At 38.3% G+C, this 14692-nt stretch overlaps 1 protein-coding gene across 1 annotated transcript; it reads right to left on the bottom strand.

The window, feature by feature from the left end:
* Window positions 1–1168: 1168 nt before the first annotated feature.
* On the bottom strand, window positions 1169–14664 carry PPWD1 (peptidylprolyl isomerase domain and WD repeat containing 1). The gene is made up of 11 exons (XM_035553516.2): window positions 14471–14664; window positions 13312–13414; window positions 12513–12613; window positions 11328–11448; window positions 8295–8742; window positions 7547–7737; window positions 6883–7072; window positions 5319–5500; window positions 2766–2847; window positions 1961–2143; window positions 1169–1536 (listed from the first exon to the last, which is right to left on the bottom strand). Exons 1-11 carry the CDS (start codon window positions 14625–14627, stop codon window positions 1393–1395), a joined length of 1902 nt encoding a protein of 633 aa, XP_035409409.1. The 5' UTR covers window positions 14628–14664; the 3' UTR covers window positions 1169–1392.
* Between the last annotated feature and the right edge of the window lie 28 nt (window positions 14665–14692).

Genomic DNA, 14692 nt, shown 5'->3' with positions numbered 1-14692 from the left:
AAGCAGCCCAGCAATCATATCCATGAACTCTCTCATCACCCTCCAGTGGATGCCCTCTGGCCCCATGGACTTGTCAGAGTCCAGGTGGAGCAGCAGGCCCCTAACTGTTTCCACCTTACCTGGGTGGGGTTTCTTCTGCTCCTTGTCACAGACTTACAGGTCAGGAGGCTGAGTACCCCGAGGATAAGTGGTCTGGCTAGTAAAGGCAGATGTAAAAGAAGGCATTGAAGAACCTCAGCCTTTTCCTTACCTTAGTAGTCATGTTCCCCCCTGCATCCAGTAAAGGATGGAAATTCTCCTTGGCCCTCCTCTTGCTGTTAATATATTTATAAAAACATTTTTCATTGTCCTTAACCATAGTGGCCAGGTTGAGCTTGTGCTTTGGCTTTCTGATTTTCTCTCTGCATATGCTGGCAACTTCCTTGTACTCTCCCTGTGTTGCCTGTCCCTTCTTCCACCAGACAAACTCTCTTTTTCTCCCAGATGCTCAGCAAAAGTTCCCTGTCCAACCACATGGGTCTTCTTCCCCACCAGCCCATCTTACAGCACACAACGACAGCCTGCTTCTGCGCATTTAAGATTGCCTTCCTGGACCCCTCTGCCCTTCAGGGGCACTGACTCCCAAGGGACCCTCCCTAGCAGTGCCCTGAACAGTTCAAAGTCAGCCCTCTGGAAGCCCAAGATAGCAGTTATACTGACCCCTCTCCTGACTTCACCAAGAACTCCACCATTTCATGGTCACTCTGCCCAAGACAGCTCCCGACCACCACATCTCCCACCAGTCCTTCTCTGTTTGTGAACAGCAGGTCTAGTGAGGCACCCCCTCTGCCAGGCTCACGAACCAGCTGCTTCAGGAAGGTGTCTTCCACGCACTCCAGGAACCTTCTAGACTGCTTCCTCAGGGCTGTACTGTATTTCCAGCATATGTCCAGGAAGTTAAAGTCCCCCACGAGGACAAGTGCTGGCAATACAGACATAACCTAAGGGTTCTGACCTCTTCCTCTGTCAAAGATGGCACTAGCATAAGAAGGTTTAGACATGGAAGATGCAAATAAATATCAGAAAGGTACAAACTATACCTTGATTATATTCTAAAAACACTATCATGAGCCATGGTATAGACTTGCATCTTCAATCTTGTATAGAAGAGACAAGAAAAACAGTAGACTTTGTAAGAAACAAGCAAATGTTTTTACTTTAAAAGACAGAGTTACCAGAAATACACGCTTAGGGCACTTCAGGTACATGAAAAACAGTAGAACTGGTGTTTGCTTTGTCCTGCCATTTCTTACATCCAGGAATTATCAAAAAGGTTTTTATTCGTTCTAGGTCCTTTTTGTGTCCCACAGTGCTGAGGTTTTTCTTTTCAAGTTGGAACCCTCAACTCTTAGCTTACTTCACTGTGATATTAATGATGCTGATATCCTCATAGGGTTTGTCGGTTTTGGGATTGACTTTTACGTTTGAGATTCTTTGAACAACTTCCATTCCTTTAGTCACCCGTCCAAACACGCTGTGCTTGTTGTCAAGCCAAGGCTGAGGTACAGGAGGAGAAAGAAAAGACATACATGTAGGTTAGGTACCAACCAAAGAAGAAAGTGACCTAGAATAAGTGAACATGGATATATTTTATATCTGAAGACTATTAAACTGAACACATACATTAATCTAAAATATTCTAGTAATAAACAATTGCAAAAATGTGTTTTACTAAGAATCGGGTAAGGCCCTTACTCCCCAAGTCAAAAGGTCTTGTGATCACAGCACCTTCCTATTTTTAGATGATTGTTTCAGTGAAGCCTACACATTGCACATCTTTGTGTGCAGCATCCACTTGCAAAATAACAAGAAAAAGCTTATTTCAACAGTATTGTGTTGCTTTTTCTATCAGAGAAGTTACTGTGTTTTTACTATGCAGTTAGCATCTCAGGCCTTAACCCGAACTTTTAATATTACTTACAGTTGGCACTACTGTTATGAAAAACTGGGATCCATTAGTATTTGGTCCTGCATTAGCCATGCTGAGTGTGTATGGTCTGTCATGTCGTAAAGTTGAATGAAATTCATCTTCAAATTCTCCTCCCCAAATACTTTCACCTCCCATGCCTGTACCCGTTGGGTCACCAGTCTGAATCATGAAACCCTGCACAGAAGTTAAATGTTATTACATCGTCCCACAGAACAAAAAAGCAAAAATGGCTTATGCTAAACTTATTTTTTTTCAAACTTGCATTGCATCTTTCAACAAAATCGAGTGTTAAAATGGTGTGAATAAGGGCTAAAGGTGGTAATTAACTACTTGAGTTTAAAAAAAAACAACAACAAACATGATTACTCACTGTTCTTGCTAGTGAAGGGTAGAAACATAATTGTTACCCTCTGCTTAGGTAAGTGACTTAGGCTGTATTAGTTCTAGTGCAATAGAAGTAAGAAGCCTTACAAGAAATGCCATTCTGGGATGAAACTAAATTGTAATTCAAGCACGAGTGCTGAACTGATCTTTCTCTCAATTTTGAGATTTTTTCCACCTTGTCAGTTGCAGGACACCTATTAAAAAGCTTCATGAAGTGATGATAAAGGTCATTAGAACCTCAAGTGTTGTTGACACCTTTCAGCAAACTATGAAACCGTTCCAGAAAGCCTTGTGTGAAAGGCAAATAAAAATGCTAGCAGAGAGGGCTGACCACAAAGTTACATTCTGTAAACCTACCAAAAAAAAACAAAAGAAAAACAAAAAAAAAAAACCACAAACTTTTACAAGTTACCTTGATAATACGGTGAAATATGTGTCCATTGTAATAGCCATTTCTGCTGTGCACACAGAAGTTTTCCACGGTTTTAGGGCACCTAAAATCACGTAACAGAAAATACAGGCTACAATACATATTTAACCGTATTGTGGCAAGGCCATAAAGATTTCTGGTGAGACTCAGATGCTGTTGTGCTGAGCACTGTTTCAGCATACTACAAAAGGGATCAAATAAGGATGAACCAGCCTCCCACTTTCTCAAACCCAGAGATGGAAACAAAACTTGAGAGGAGTATAAGGTTGCATGATTACATGGGAAGTCAGCAGCAGGGTCAGGATCCAAATCTTTCTCAAAGCCTAAGTCAAGACACTACTGACTGCATATTCCTTCTCCAGCTTTTTGTTTACATATTTTTGATACACAAAACCAATTAAGAAATATAAGCTCCATAAGCAGAAAGGTGTTACTACTTTTATCCCTATAATTCTCTTAAGCCATGTATGTAAGGTGTCCAGTGCTGTGTACAAAAAGTAAAATCTGAAACCACAGTTTTAGTATTACAGAGCAACTCTGCAGTCAACACCAAGTCAGTTTTCCTCCTTTGGAATTACTGACAAACACTGTTCCGAACTAGGGTGAAAAGGTATTCAATATTGATGTAATAAAACCAAAACAAAACCTTTCACCTTGTGATTTTTTTGTTGTGTGTTCCTCCCATTCTCCCAAGAGTAGATGCTACCAGAGATGCCGTTCTTTTTGCTAGTTCTTTCACTGGTTTAGGAAATGGATTAGTAGCCACAGTAGATCTGCATATGCAGATTTACAGTAACACACATTTTCCCAGTAAACCAGACAACAGCCAGGTTAAGTCCATAGTTGTGGAGTTACTTTAGCTGTGACAAGGAACATTAGTTGGACTTAAGTCATACTCTAAAGCATCTTGTTAAACAGCACCAATAAGGTAACTAATGGAACAGACAGGCTTCACTCCCAGCTCCTGCTAAGCAGTACAAAAGTAGTCATTCATATTAGTCTAGGAGCACACGGTCAGAGATTTAAAGGGCGTACAAAGCCACATCCTCAATTCTGTACTTAAATTTTTGAATAACTTTTATCTTGAAGAGATTTTAATTTCAAAACTCAGACAAAAGGAAATACCAGAAAAGAAAGGACAAACATAACCATAACCAAGACTGATATTACTCTTGTATTCAATCTAAAAAAAATGATGCATACAAAACATTGCAATGAACTTAACAATACCGTGCATGCAAATACACTGACATACTGTCATAAGAATTAGAAAAAAAGTCATAAATAATGTAGCTTGGCCTGTCACTCACTTGTATATGCTGTACCATTTCTGCAACCTATACGCTACAAGTAAGAATTACAGGAACTAGGTTTTGATGGAAGGAGAAATCAGTTAATACAGCAATGGAAGACTAACAGCCCTACAGGGTAGAATTAAGGTTGTGTTGCCTTAACTGTAGTTATGACAAAACATGCAGTTGTTTCTGGAGAAACATGGACTACACCTAGATAGTTTAGGTTTCAATTTATAGCAAACTTGGCATTATATATAAGTCTACTGTTGCATAACAAAATCTTTGCAAGTATTAGTATCATGGAGTAATGCTGACACAAAAACTTCAATAATCACACACAAAACACTTAATAAATTATATGCCCAGTTTCAGATATACACTGCTCTAATGTTATATGCTAGTATTAATTTTAAGTTGCTTTTGAAGGATCTACGATACTCTAAGATGTAATACAATTGCCACATTTGGAAGTTGCAAACAGTACTATTTACCCTTTTTAAAAACTGGAGTGATGTTTCCCCTCTACAAGTCACTGGGGACTTCACCTGACTGCCAGGACTTTTCAAACGTGCTGGAGAGAGGCTTGGCAACTCCACCAGCCAGTTCCGTCAGGACCCTGGCATGCATTGCATTGGGCCCTATAGACTTGTACCTGTTCAGTTTCACCAGGTGGTCTTGAACCCGCTCTTTGCTTACAGTGGGAGGCACTTTGCTCCCCCAGCCCCTGCCCTGAGGGTCAGGGAAATGAGATGTGGGAAGCCTGAATGGCACCGAAAGCTGAGGCAAAGAACCTGCTGGGTATCTCAGCCATCTCCATGCCTGTTGTCACCAGCCTCAGCCTTCTCCCTGTCTGTTGTTACCAGAAATCAAACAGCACTCCATTACAAAAATATGTAGCTTGCACAGCCACAGCAAACCATCATGACCTAGCCACATCTGAGATTTAGAGAACAAACAAAAGTTCAGGAACAAACTTCCTTAACCAATAAATAAAAGAGCAAAAAACATTAAAGAAAATCCCACTGATGCTTTGACCTATTTTTGCCACACCTTGTTAGAGTTTGTCAAGAGCCACACTGTGGTAGCTTGAGGTATTACAAAACTGTCAGGGAATGAGAACAATAAAAAATGAGGAGGAAAAGAATCATTCCTAGCTTGGAAGTTAAATCTCGGGTACTGCCACCAAAAAAACACAGAAGGAAGGCAAAATGGAGTAACAGGAAAACTGCCAAATACATACTCAACAGGAAAAAGCTTGATATGAATATCTCCCATGCTTGTGTGGATAATGGCACTGTCAGAAACTCTTTTGGGACCTTCTGCTTGGGTAGCTGCCATGACCTCTTCTTTAGAAGGCTTCTCATTAAAGACATCTCTGTCCGAATCTGCACTCTTTGTATCTTCTGGTTCACGTTTAGTAAACTGAAAATCAAAAGAACTGAAGGTAAGAGTTTGTATTTCTCTTTTGTTTTTCCTTATCTTACAAAGCACTCTGCACCCGAGACATCAATGTGAAGATTTAACTTCCTAGACAGCCAACTAGATTTGAAATGTTTTCATTTCAGAATTCAGAGACCACATTTCACCGTCATTCATTATCAGCATTTCCAGTCACAAATTCCAGTACGGATACATGTAAGTCCAAATAACTTTTTATAATTTGTTATCTTCTAAACTTCCCCTTTCCCAAAGAAAGCCCACAGTAGTAGTTCAGCACCATTTCTTTAAAAAGGAATGGAGAATTGGTGTGTTCTACTACAATCAGACAAAACTTTTGGTTTCATCATAAAATTGTTGGTTTCATTACAAAGTCAAACTAAATTTTCTTATCCCAATGCTGTATTAATGCAAAACTGTAAGAAAAACTGCAAATTCAACTTAAAATAAGAGAAACCTCAGAACTGAAAGTTTTATAGCACCTCTTAAAGAAGCAAGACATACAATAAATATCAGAGCACACAAGTATCCACAGAAGTATGTACAATTACGTATCAAATGACAATCACTAATTTTCTGCATGCATTCACTCGCCATGTACTCATGCTTTCTGCAGAAAGAGTGATGTCTCCATATGGGTTGTAAGTTTTCTTCCTTTCTTGTTAAACTGTTCAGAGTGGTATATTCCATTATATACTTTATACTAACCACACGAATGTTTAGAAAATATACTATTTTGCTCCAACTGAAAACATGATGAAATTCAAGCACAACTAACAACAGACAGACTGACCTCTAACCTTTGCTCTGATCACATCCCAGACCAAGTACTACATACTTACTCCAGATCTGCTTGTCTTTTTCACTGCATCTGAAGTAAAATCTAAATTCTGAATTTTTTTAACTTACCCATAAAGCACTTAGTGCTACTGAGTCCTGATGCTACCCAGAATTTAATTATTTTTGTTATATACTTTATACGTAGCTAATCATTGTTCCTTTATCACTGTAATACCTCGTTAGTTTTTCATAAATGTTCTTATGCAAGTTTCTTAAACTAGACCAAAAGTCTGCACCCTTTCTCAGAGAACTGTAACTGAGACAGCTAAAAGGATCCAAGTTTCTTTAACAACTTGAGCAATAGCGAAAACAAAATTAGAGGCTACAAAGCTATTTCTAGACAATTTTTAGCTAGCTTAAACTAAAAATTCTAGAATGTACTTGCAATTTAAAAGGACACCTCTAGAAAAGTTGTGTTTGCAAGTATTAACAACCAGCATGGAAAATGCACAAGTAGAAAATTAAAAAATAATATAGAGAAAACATCAATAGAAGAATAGAGTTACTTAAATAAACACCACACACACCATGTAAAACCTGTTTTTCTTAAATGCTGTGCAGATTACTGTTGGATCTGCCTGGATATTCTGCAGAACAGGATTTTCAGATGCCTTCATCTCTATAGTGATTGCAGCACGATGTTTCTTTGCTACTCCTTGGAACAAAGCTAGTTGCATCACCCTGATGTTCTCTTGTTTTCCCAAGATACGAATACACCTGAAGTACAAGAAGAAGAAACGTGTAACAACTGTTAGCTGCTCAGTCAGACAGTATCTCTTTTCTGACTGCAAGAAATGTAAAGCAACCAAAAGCCCCTCTAAACAATTTTTTACTAATTGTAATTATAATGCTTCTCTATTCAAACTTGCTACATAATTTTCTAGTCAGACTCCCTACCTTATAAAAAAGCAAACTGCATGATCCACATTTACTTTGTTATATCCAGTCAGCCACAGATTAATTCATCTCTCATCTTTAATATGAATATGCTTGCTGTATTTTCTCACTTTTGCCAAGCTCTGAACTGAAATGACCCAGTAATAATCATGGGAATATTTTTAATCAACAGTCTAACTTAAGGATCCCAAATAACAACAAACAGCTTAGTAACATCCATTTATATTGAGTTTTAAATATGAGTGATTAAGTGTGGACTCTGAAACAAATTTATCTATCTCCACTAAAACTTACCTGTTAGTCTCCACATTTATGACCTTAATGCCCAACATTGTTCCATAGAGAACGAAGTGTCCAGTTTCATCAAATATTATATTAATTAATCTTACTGCATCCACTTTCTCCAGCTCCCGCTCAACTGCCATGCGTCGGCCAAACTCCATGTCTGGTAGTTGCTGCCTCATCTGCTGAAGTTCAGTAAACATCTAAAGAAAAAAATAATAATCACATTAACATACTTCAAAATTCTGACCCAGTTAAACACTAATTCACATGCATAGAAAGCACAGAAACCAAGCAAGACTACACAGCTCAAACTACCTGAAGAGTTAAAATAAAAACAAGTAATACTATTTTAATGACCTTATAGCCATGCTGTTGTATTAGACTCAAGCAAAGAAAAAGAAGTATGTAGCTGTCTAGCAGAGCTTTGAGAAGATTATAAATTTGTTTCATTAATACAATTACTGGAAATGGTAATTACTAATTACTAATTCTAATTACTTTCTAAGAAAAAGAAATCTAGCAGTATGAAAACAAATGAAAATTAACAACTCAGTATCACTCAATAGCTAACAAATCAATGAGAATTTCAGGGCAAAGCAATGTAAGAAGCAAGGAAGAGAACAGGGAAAACCTTTTCTGCAAGAAAAACGTAACAATTGAGTTCAGCTTTAAAAGAAGATGATAATGTAGGTAAAAGTGCTGGTTAGTGAAGTCAAACAGAGAAAGTCTCAAAGAAGAGAAGCAAGACCCAACTCACACTCAGAGATTCATCAAAGACTCTCATGAGCTTCCCCGTCAAAAATCGGAAAATTCTAACTTTTCTGTCAGACCCAAGAGTGGCCATTTTCTTGCCATCAGGTGAAAAACTTATACTGGATGGGTACGCCTTGCATTTAGCAAATTCGTATAGATCGGTATCTGTTTTATACTCCCAGTTCACATTCTTGGGAAATTTATATTCATGAGGAGTACCAGTCCAGTACTCAATCATTCCAGATTTGTCAGCAGACACTACTACTTTGAAGACAGGGTTCAACCGTATCTGAGTAAGAGAGGATGTATGGAGTTTATCAAAAACATGAAGTGGCTGGTTATTTCCTCGTCCATCATATATGAATATTTTTCCTGTGCTCTTCTCAGATGTTGCAACAGAAGATATGGCATCTCCAGGGCAATATACCCATTCACATTGGCCAGGAGAGTAGCTGCAACAAAGAATGGAAGGAAAACAAACAACAACAACAACAACAAAGAAATAAGAACAGATGGTTTTACTCATATAAGAATCAAGTTAAACTATAAATTTGAAATCAAATATCTGGAGCAAATTTTGAACTTTATTTTCTCATCTTGCTAATACCTATCTTGCTAAAATTTAACAGTGTTATCACCAAGCTTTTCCAAGCAACATGAATCAGTGGATGGTTCAGCCCATTTGTGTTGCTTCTGTATAGTTTCATAAAGAGGCTGTGACAGAAACCAGCATAGGTTAGGTAGGTGGGTATTAAAGAAGAAAAAGGATAGAAATCCAAATAAACAGCACTGAGTAGTATTAAAGATTGCTACTCAATTTCTATGAGTCAATAGCATTGCTGTCCCAGCTCTAAGTGATTAATGCTTCACTGCAAATGAAGACAATGTACCTACTGAAGAGTATAACTGAAAAAAAACGTAATTTAATTATCCAGATACAAACAAAACTAAGACAATCACAGTATATTCAGTAGCTGTTCTGAATGTATTTAAGAAGGAACACACTGGCTACTAGCAAATGTAACCTATAAATAAAACAAACCAGAGATATGGTCAATAATCTAAGGGTTTTTTTTTGTTTCATTATAAAAACATCTGTTTTTTTAAAATGTCTGTAAGCAAAGATTCCAAGAACTGGAACTCCAGAACTAAATGATACGCAATGAAGGAATGATATGAGTCTCCACAGGAAACTCATATTTAGAATCCTATCAGACTAACAGATATCAAAGGCCTGATGAATGACAGATACTTACCACTTGGATTTTCACTGCAAAGGATAGAATTGAAAAAAAAAAAAAGCCGTGGTGGGTGATAAATACAATGTCTCATTGTTCTGTGCAATGTTACACACACTTCCTGCAGAAATACCTATCCTTCTCCAGATCATTTATGGAAGCATAAAGCATGGGAATCTGCAGACAGCTACACTGTACAAATTAGTTAAAACTGAAAGGGTCTCAAGAATTTCAGACAAAGCTAATCAACCATGAAACATACTGGCATGTACCTATCAGAGCAGGCAACACAAGATAATACAAGGTGAAAAGACCACACAGCATTTATGAATTCTACATTAACCACTGCAAGCCTGAGCAAACAGCCATTAAAATTTTCTCAGTCAGGTAAACAGAAACCAGATGCCCAATAAGCATTAGTGCAGAAAATAAAACAATGAATGTTAAATTCAAAAAGCTGTTCTCAGTAATGCTTGTGTTACAGTTGTATATTTTTCTCTTCTTCATTAAAAAGTTCACCTTAAGTCAAATCCAATTATCTCTGAAAAGGTATACAGGGGAGGGGAGTTTGATTACTGCTGTTGAGAAAAACTATTTAGAGATATGTCAGAGATATAGTATATACAAACTTTAAAGTATCATTCAGGATATCCTTGATGCAAAATGGATTTAACATCTACCTTAATTCCCCTTGAATTCTCAAACAAAAAAAATCACTACTATAACAAATATATATGCATATTTAATATTAAATTAATTTTATTTCATGGTATAGTTTTACCAGTTTTTTTAGTGACATACAGAGCTGCTAAGTACAAAACACCAGCAGAAACAAATGACTACGGCTGACTTGAATTTTTCCACAGCAGACAGACAAGACTGAATCAATTCCTATAAGCCAAGTAGGTTATTTGGATGATGTTATTCATAATATAACCAGAAAACAGCTAACATACGCATTTACATGGACATTCTGAAAAATACCCAAATATCATATAGTTATAATAGCCTTCAAAGCAGTGGAAATCTTAGCACTAACTTCAATTAAAAGAACTACGTCAATACTGAACATTTTTGAGTTTATACCTCGACTCAATGTCACAATTAATCAGCAAATAGTAGACTACATGGAATAAATGTTTTCAAATTTCAAAAGGCTTTTGGAAACATCAGTATTTCTACCATTCTTACTACAGCATCCACTGATCCTCCCATTTTCCAAATGCATTCCTGCAATGATGTGTGCCTGGCTTTCCTCTGCTACTGATATAATTCCAGTAACATATAATCCTGTTTCCCCCAAATTCTTTAGCTACATACTGTGTAACTACAGCAATTCTACAATAGCAAGACTAAGGAAAACTACGTTCTTTTTAACAGAAGAAGAAATTGCTATCCCTAACACAGCAAATGATGACAAATAATATGTACATGCCAGATTTCTTCTCTAGCTGAACTGTTAGTTAGCTGTAATTTTTAAATTCAGTGCCAAACAACAGGAAGAAAATAAAGATGTCTAGCTAAATACTTCAGGAAATACCACATCTTTCTGCTTAACATTAGATGCTGAGGACAGGTGTAGTCCTACTACACTCATCTGAAGGGTACATACAGTCATACATTTTTCTACACTCAGGCAAGCAGTCTTCACTGGATACATCATTTCTGATAACTCAACTTCCTCAGCTTCATTTGATTCGCAAAAAAAAAAATCAAGTAGAACGAATTATTTACTTAGCTCTTATGTAAAATGACTCCCATTTGTAATCCTAAACATTTTCAAGAACCAAGCAACTTACCCAAGTTTCAGCATGTTGATCATATCAAAGTTGACTACATCGAACACCTTCATGGCTTTGTCATCTCCAACTGAACAAAATAACGCCCCCTCTGAACTAACAGCAATACTCTCAATAACACCTGTTTAAACAAGGTAACGTACTATTAAGACACAGGAAAGGGGCATTCTTCATTTCAGTTCTCCAAAGAAAAACAAAAACCATACAGACATCTAAAACTGTTCCAGCTGTTTCTCCATCTTTTTTGAACTAAAAAGTTGTGTTAAGGGTTTTTGTTTTTGTTTTTCTTTTTTTCTTTACTACCACACATTTTGTATCCTATCACTGTTTACAATCAGGTAAGTGATGATGAACTAGTTACCATCTACCTAAGGGGGAGATTATGATTACAATTATTTTAATATAAAATATTCATTAAAAAAAAGAGAACAAGATCATTACACAATAAATAAATGAGCTCTTAGACTTGCATCTCTGAAGACACAAAAAGCAGCAGAATGCTAACTCTTACAGTCTTGCCATTAACATGCATAATAATCGAAATTACTCTGCAATTGAGACTTCAACAAGTTTTTCACAGTACTTATTTACACTTGGTAGGCTTCATTCTCATGTTTTGTTTCAGTATATAATGAGAAGCTGATAGCTAAAATCAAGAACTTGCCATAACATTTTTTTAAATTCTAAACAGAAACAGTACTTTTACTATTTCCTATTATTTTTCTTATTGTGACAGTCTGCATATCAGACAGTTTTTTCCATCAGGCAGATCATCATTTGTAATAGCAATGAGTACCTTAATGCTTAGCATAGTACAGATGGTAGGTGATGAAGGTACCATAGCTTAAAGTAATATCTTTTTAAAGATCTCTGGATTTTATGTACCTTGCTCGTCTTTTTTAAATAGACACTTTCTCTCTGTCCTAAACGTTCTCCCTACGAGCAGGGCACAAGCCATTGCAAAGAATGTAGGGGAGTTATCTCACCTGTTTTATTCACACCCTATTCCTCCTGCAGTCTGGGAGGTGAATGTACAGGACAGGGGAATGAAGGAAGAGAGGTAGATATCATTTAATCCCTGACTGCAGTAAATGGGTCCCAGAACCCCTCTCCTTTTTGTTTGCACTCCCTCTTCAAACTTGGGCAGCAGGGTTGAGTTCTACAAACAAAAAAGCAAATTCTTACCTAAGTGGCTACGAAAGTGTTTAACAAACTCAATCCCTTCTTCTATTTTTTTCCAGAATTTTACATGTCCATCATGACTGGCTGTTATGATAAAATCTGTCCTACAATTACAAAAGAAGAAAAACAGAAATACAGAATTACAGAAATACACATACTTCACTCCACTTTTGGACAATAATTTGCATTATGACACTAGAACTAAGGTAGTATAGAAAATGAACTTTAAACAAACCACTGTAACAGTCTGTCTCAATGGGTACTATCAATCCTGAAAGAGAAATAATTATTTTAATGTGCTCTGCATTCATCTATGAAAGGTCAACAGCCTGAATTTAAGAAATATGTAATATTATCATTTTTTACTATGTAAGTTTTACTTCTCATTTAGGTCTGGTTTTACAGCAGATACTGTTCGCTACTATTAAAAATATTTATATATCCACATACACTTGAAAATATATACACACATACAATAGACAAGAAAACGATCTCCTCAACCCGTGCAATTCTGCTGAATCATATTTCACTCAGATGCATTCAGTATTTCCTACTGCTGCATATATTGCACTTTGCAATATGGATTTTAAGAACCCCTTTTCATCTATTTAAACAATTTTTATCTTGCTTATAAGTCCTTTCCTTTACACTCAGTTTTCAAAAAACCTTGAAATGCCACATCTGCACATAACTTTCCTTTATTAAACTTCTGCATTGAAAACTTCCCAGTATATACAAGAACACATCTGAACACATCTCTGAGGACAACATACAGTGGGGAAAAAAAAACAAACCGACTTACTTGGTACATGCCACATGTGTAATGACATCTCTGTGCATGTAACTGCGTTCATACATCGAAGCACATGGTAGATTTTCAAGATAGACATGTTCAAATTCAAGGACTAAAAAAAAGTAAAAAGAAAATCAGGAAACGTATTTTATGAATGTTTTTATGAAAAACTTTCATTAAGCTTCTGTTCACCATCATTACCTTTGAATACCTTACTCCCAATTTTAATATAGAGAACATTAGGACTTTGTGCAAACATAAAAGGGATTTCCACTCTGGCTTTGTGCTCAGACTTCTCGATTCTTGGTAGACTAAAGCCAGTCTTCTTTTACCCATACAGGTGCCCCCCTTTTAAAGTAACTATTACCTTGGCTGTCTGAATATTTAGAAAGAATTTCAACAGACTTTTTAAGGGCCTGCCAGGAAACAGAAAATCAACCACATCTCATTTTTTTTCCAAAAGGACAATGGCCTTGTTCTACAAGAAGGGCTTCTGTAAGTACATCAGTGACAAATGGAAGGCTAGCGAAAATGTGGGCCCTCATGAAGGCAATGGGAGGCCTGGTTAGCTGGGACATGGAGAAGGCTGAGGTACTCAATGACTTTTTTACCTCAGTCTTCACTGGCAAGTGTTCTAGGTACAGCACCCAAGTTGCAGAAGGCAAAAGCAGGGACTGGGGGAATGAAGAACCATAGAATCACATAATCATTAAGGTGGGAAGAGACCTTCAAAATCGTCTGGTCCAACCATCCCCCTGCTGCCAATGTCACCCACTAAACCATGTCCCTAAGCACCATGTCCAACCTTCCCTTAAACACCCCCAGGGACGGTGATGCTACCAGTTCCCTGGGCAACCCGTCCCAATGCCTGACTGCTCTTCCTGAGGAGAAATGTCTCCTCATTTCCAACCTAAACCTCCCCTGGTGCAACCTGAGGCCATTCCCTCTAGTCCTATCACTAGTTATCTGTGAGAAGAGGCCGACCCCCAGCTCCCCACGCCTTCCTCTCAGGGAGCTGCAGAGAGCAATGAGGTCTCCCTGAGCCTCCTCTCAGCACCACCTGCAGCAGGCCAGGCGGTGCGGCCCTGTCACGGGCTGCCCACAGAGGCTGCAGCCCCAACCCTGGAGCTGTTCCCGGTTCCCCCACCCCGCACCCCCCTGCCCTCACCTCTCCTCTTCTTCGCCTGCGCCGCCTCCCCCGGCAGCGGCCCGACCCAGCGCTCCCCATCTTCCTCCTCTCCCTCCTCCTCCTCCTCCTCCTCCCCGCCCTCCGCCGCCGCCGCCTCGCTGGGCTTCCTCTTGCGCTCCGGCTCCGCGGCCGCCATGCCGCGCTGCGTCACCGCGCCGCGACACCGCCCCGACTCCCCCCTTTCCCCCGCCCCTTCCCCGA

This window comes from Cygnus atratus, chromosome Z (genome assembly GCF_013377495.2).
Source record: "Cygnus atratus isolate AKBS03 ecotype Queensland, Australia chromosome Z, CAtr_DNAZoo_HiC_assembly, whole genome shotgun sequence".
NCBI classification, from domain to species: Eukaryota; Metazoa; Chordata; class Aves; order Anseriformes; family Anatidae; genus Cygnus; species Cygnus atratus.
This window is presented reverse-complemented; position numbering and strand designations above follow the sequence as displayed.

Bases quoted from the DNA above. Each gene is read 5' to 3' on its own strand.
- PPWD1 (XM_035553516.2), bottom strand. From the start codon at position 14,627: ATGGCGGCCGCGGAGCCGGAGCGCAAGAGGAAGCCCAGCGAGGCGGCG. The intron at 2,848-5,318 runs GTATGTATTTGG...ACGTGATTTTAG, and splicing joins ATCAAGCTTTTTCCTGTTGA to GTGCCCTAAAACCGTGGAAA. The intron at 1,537-1,960 runs GTAAGTAATATT...CCTGTACCTCAG, and splicing joins TCATAACAGTAGTGCCAACT to CCTTGGCTTGACAACAAGCA.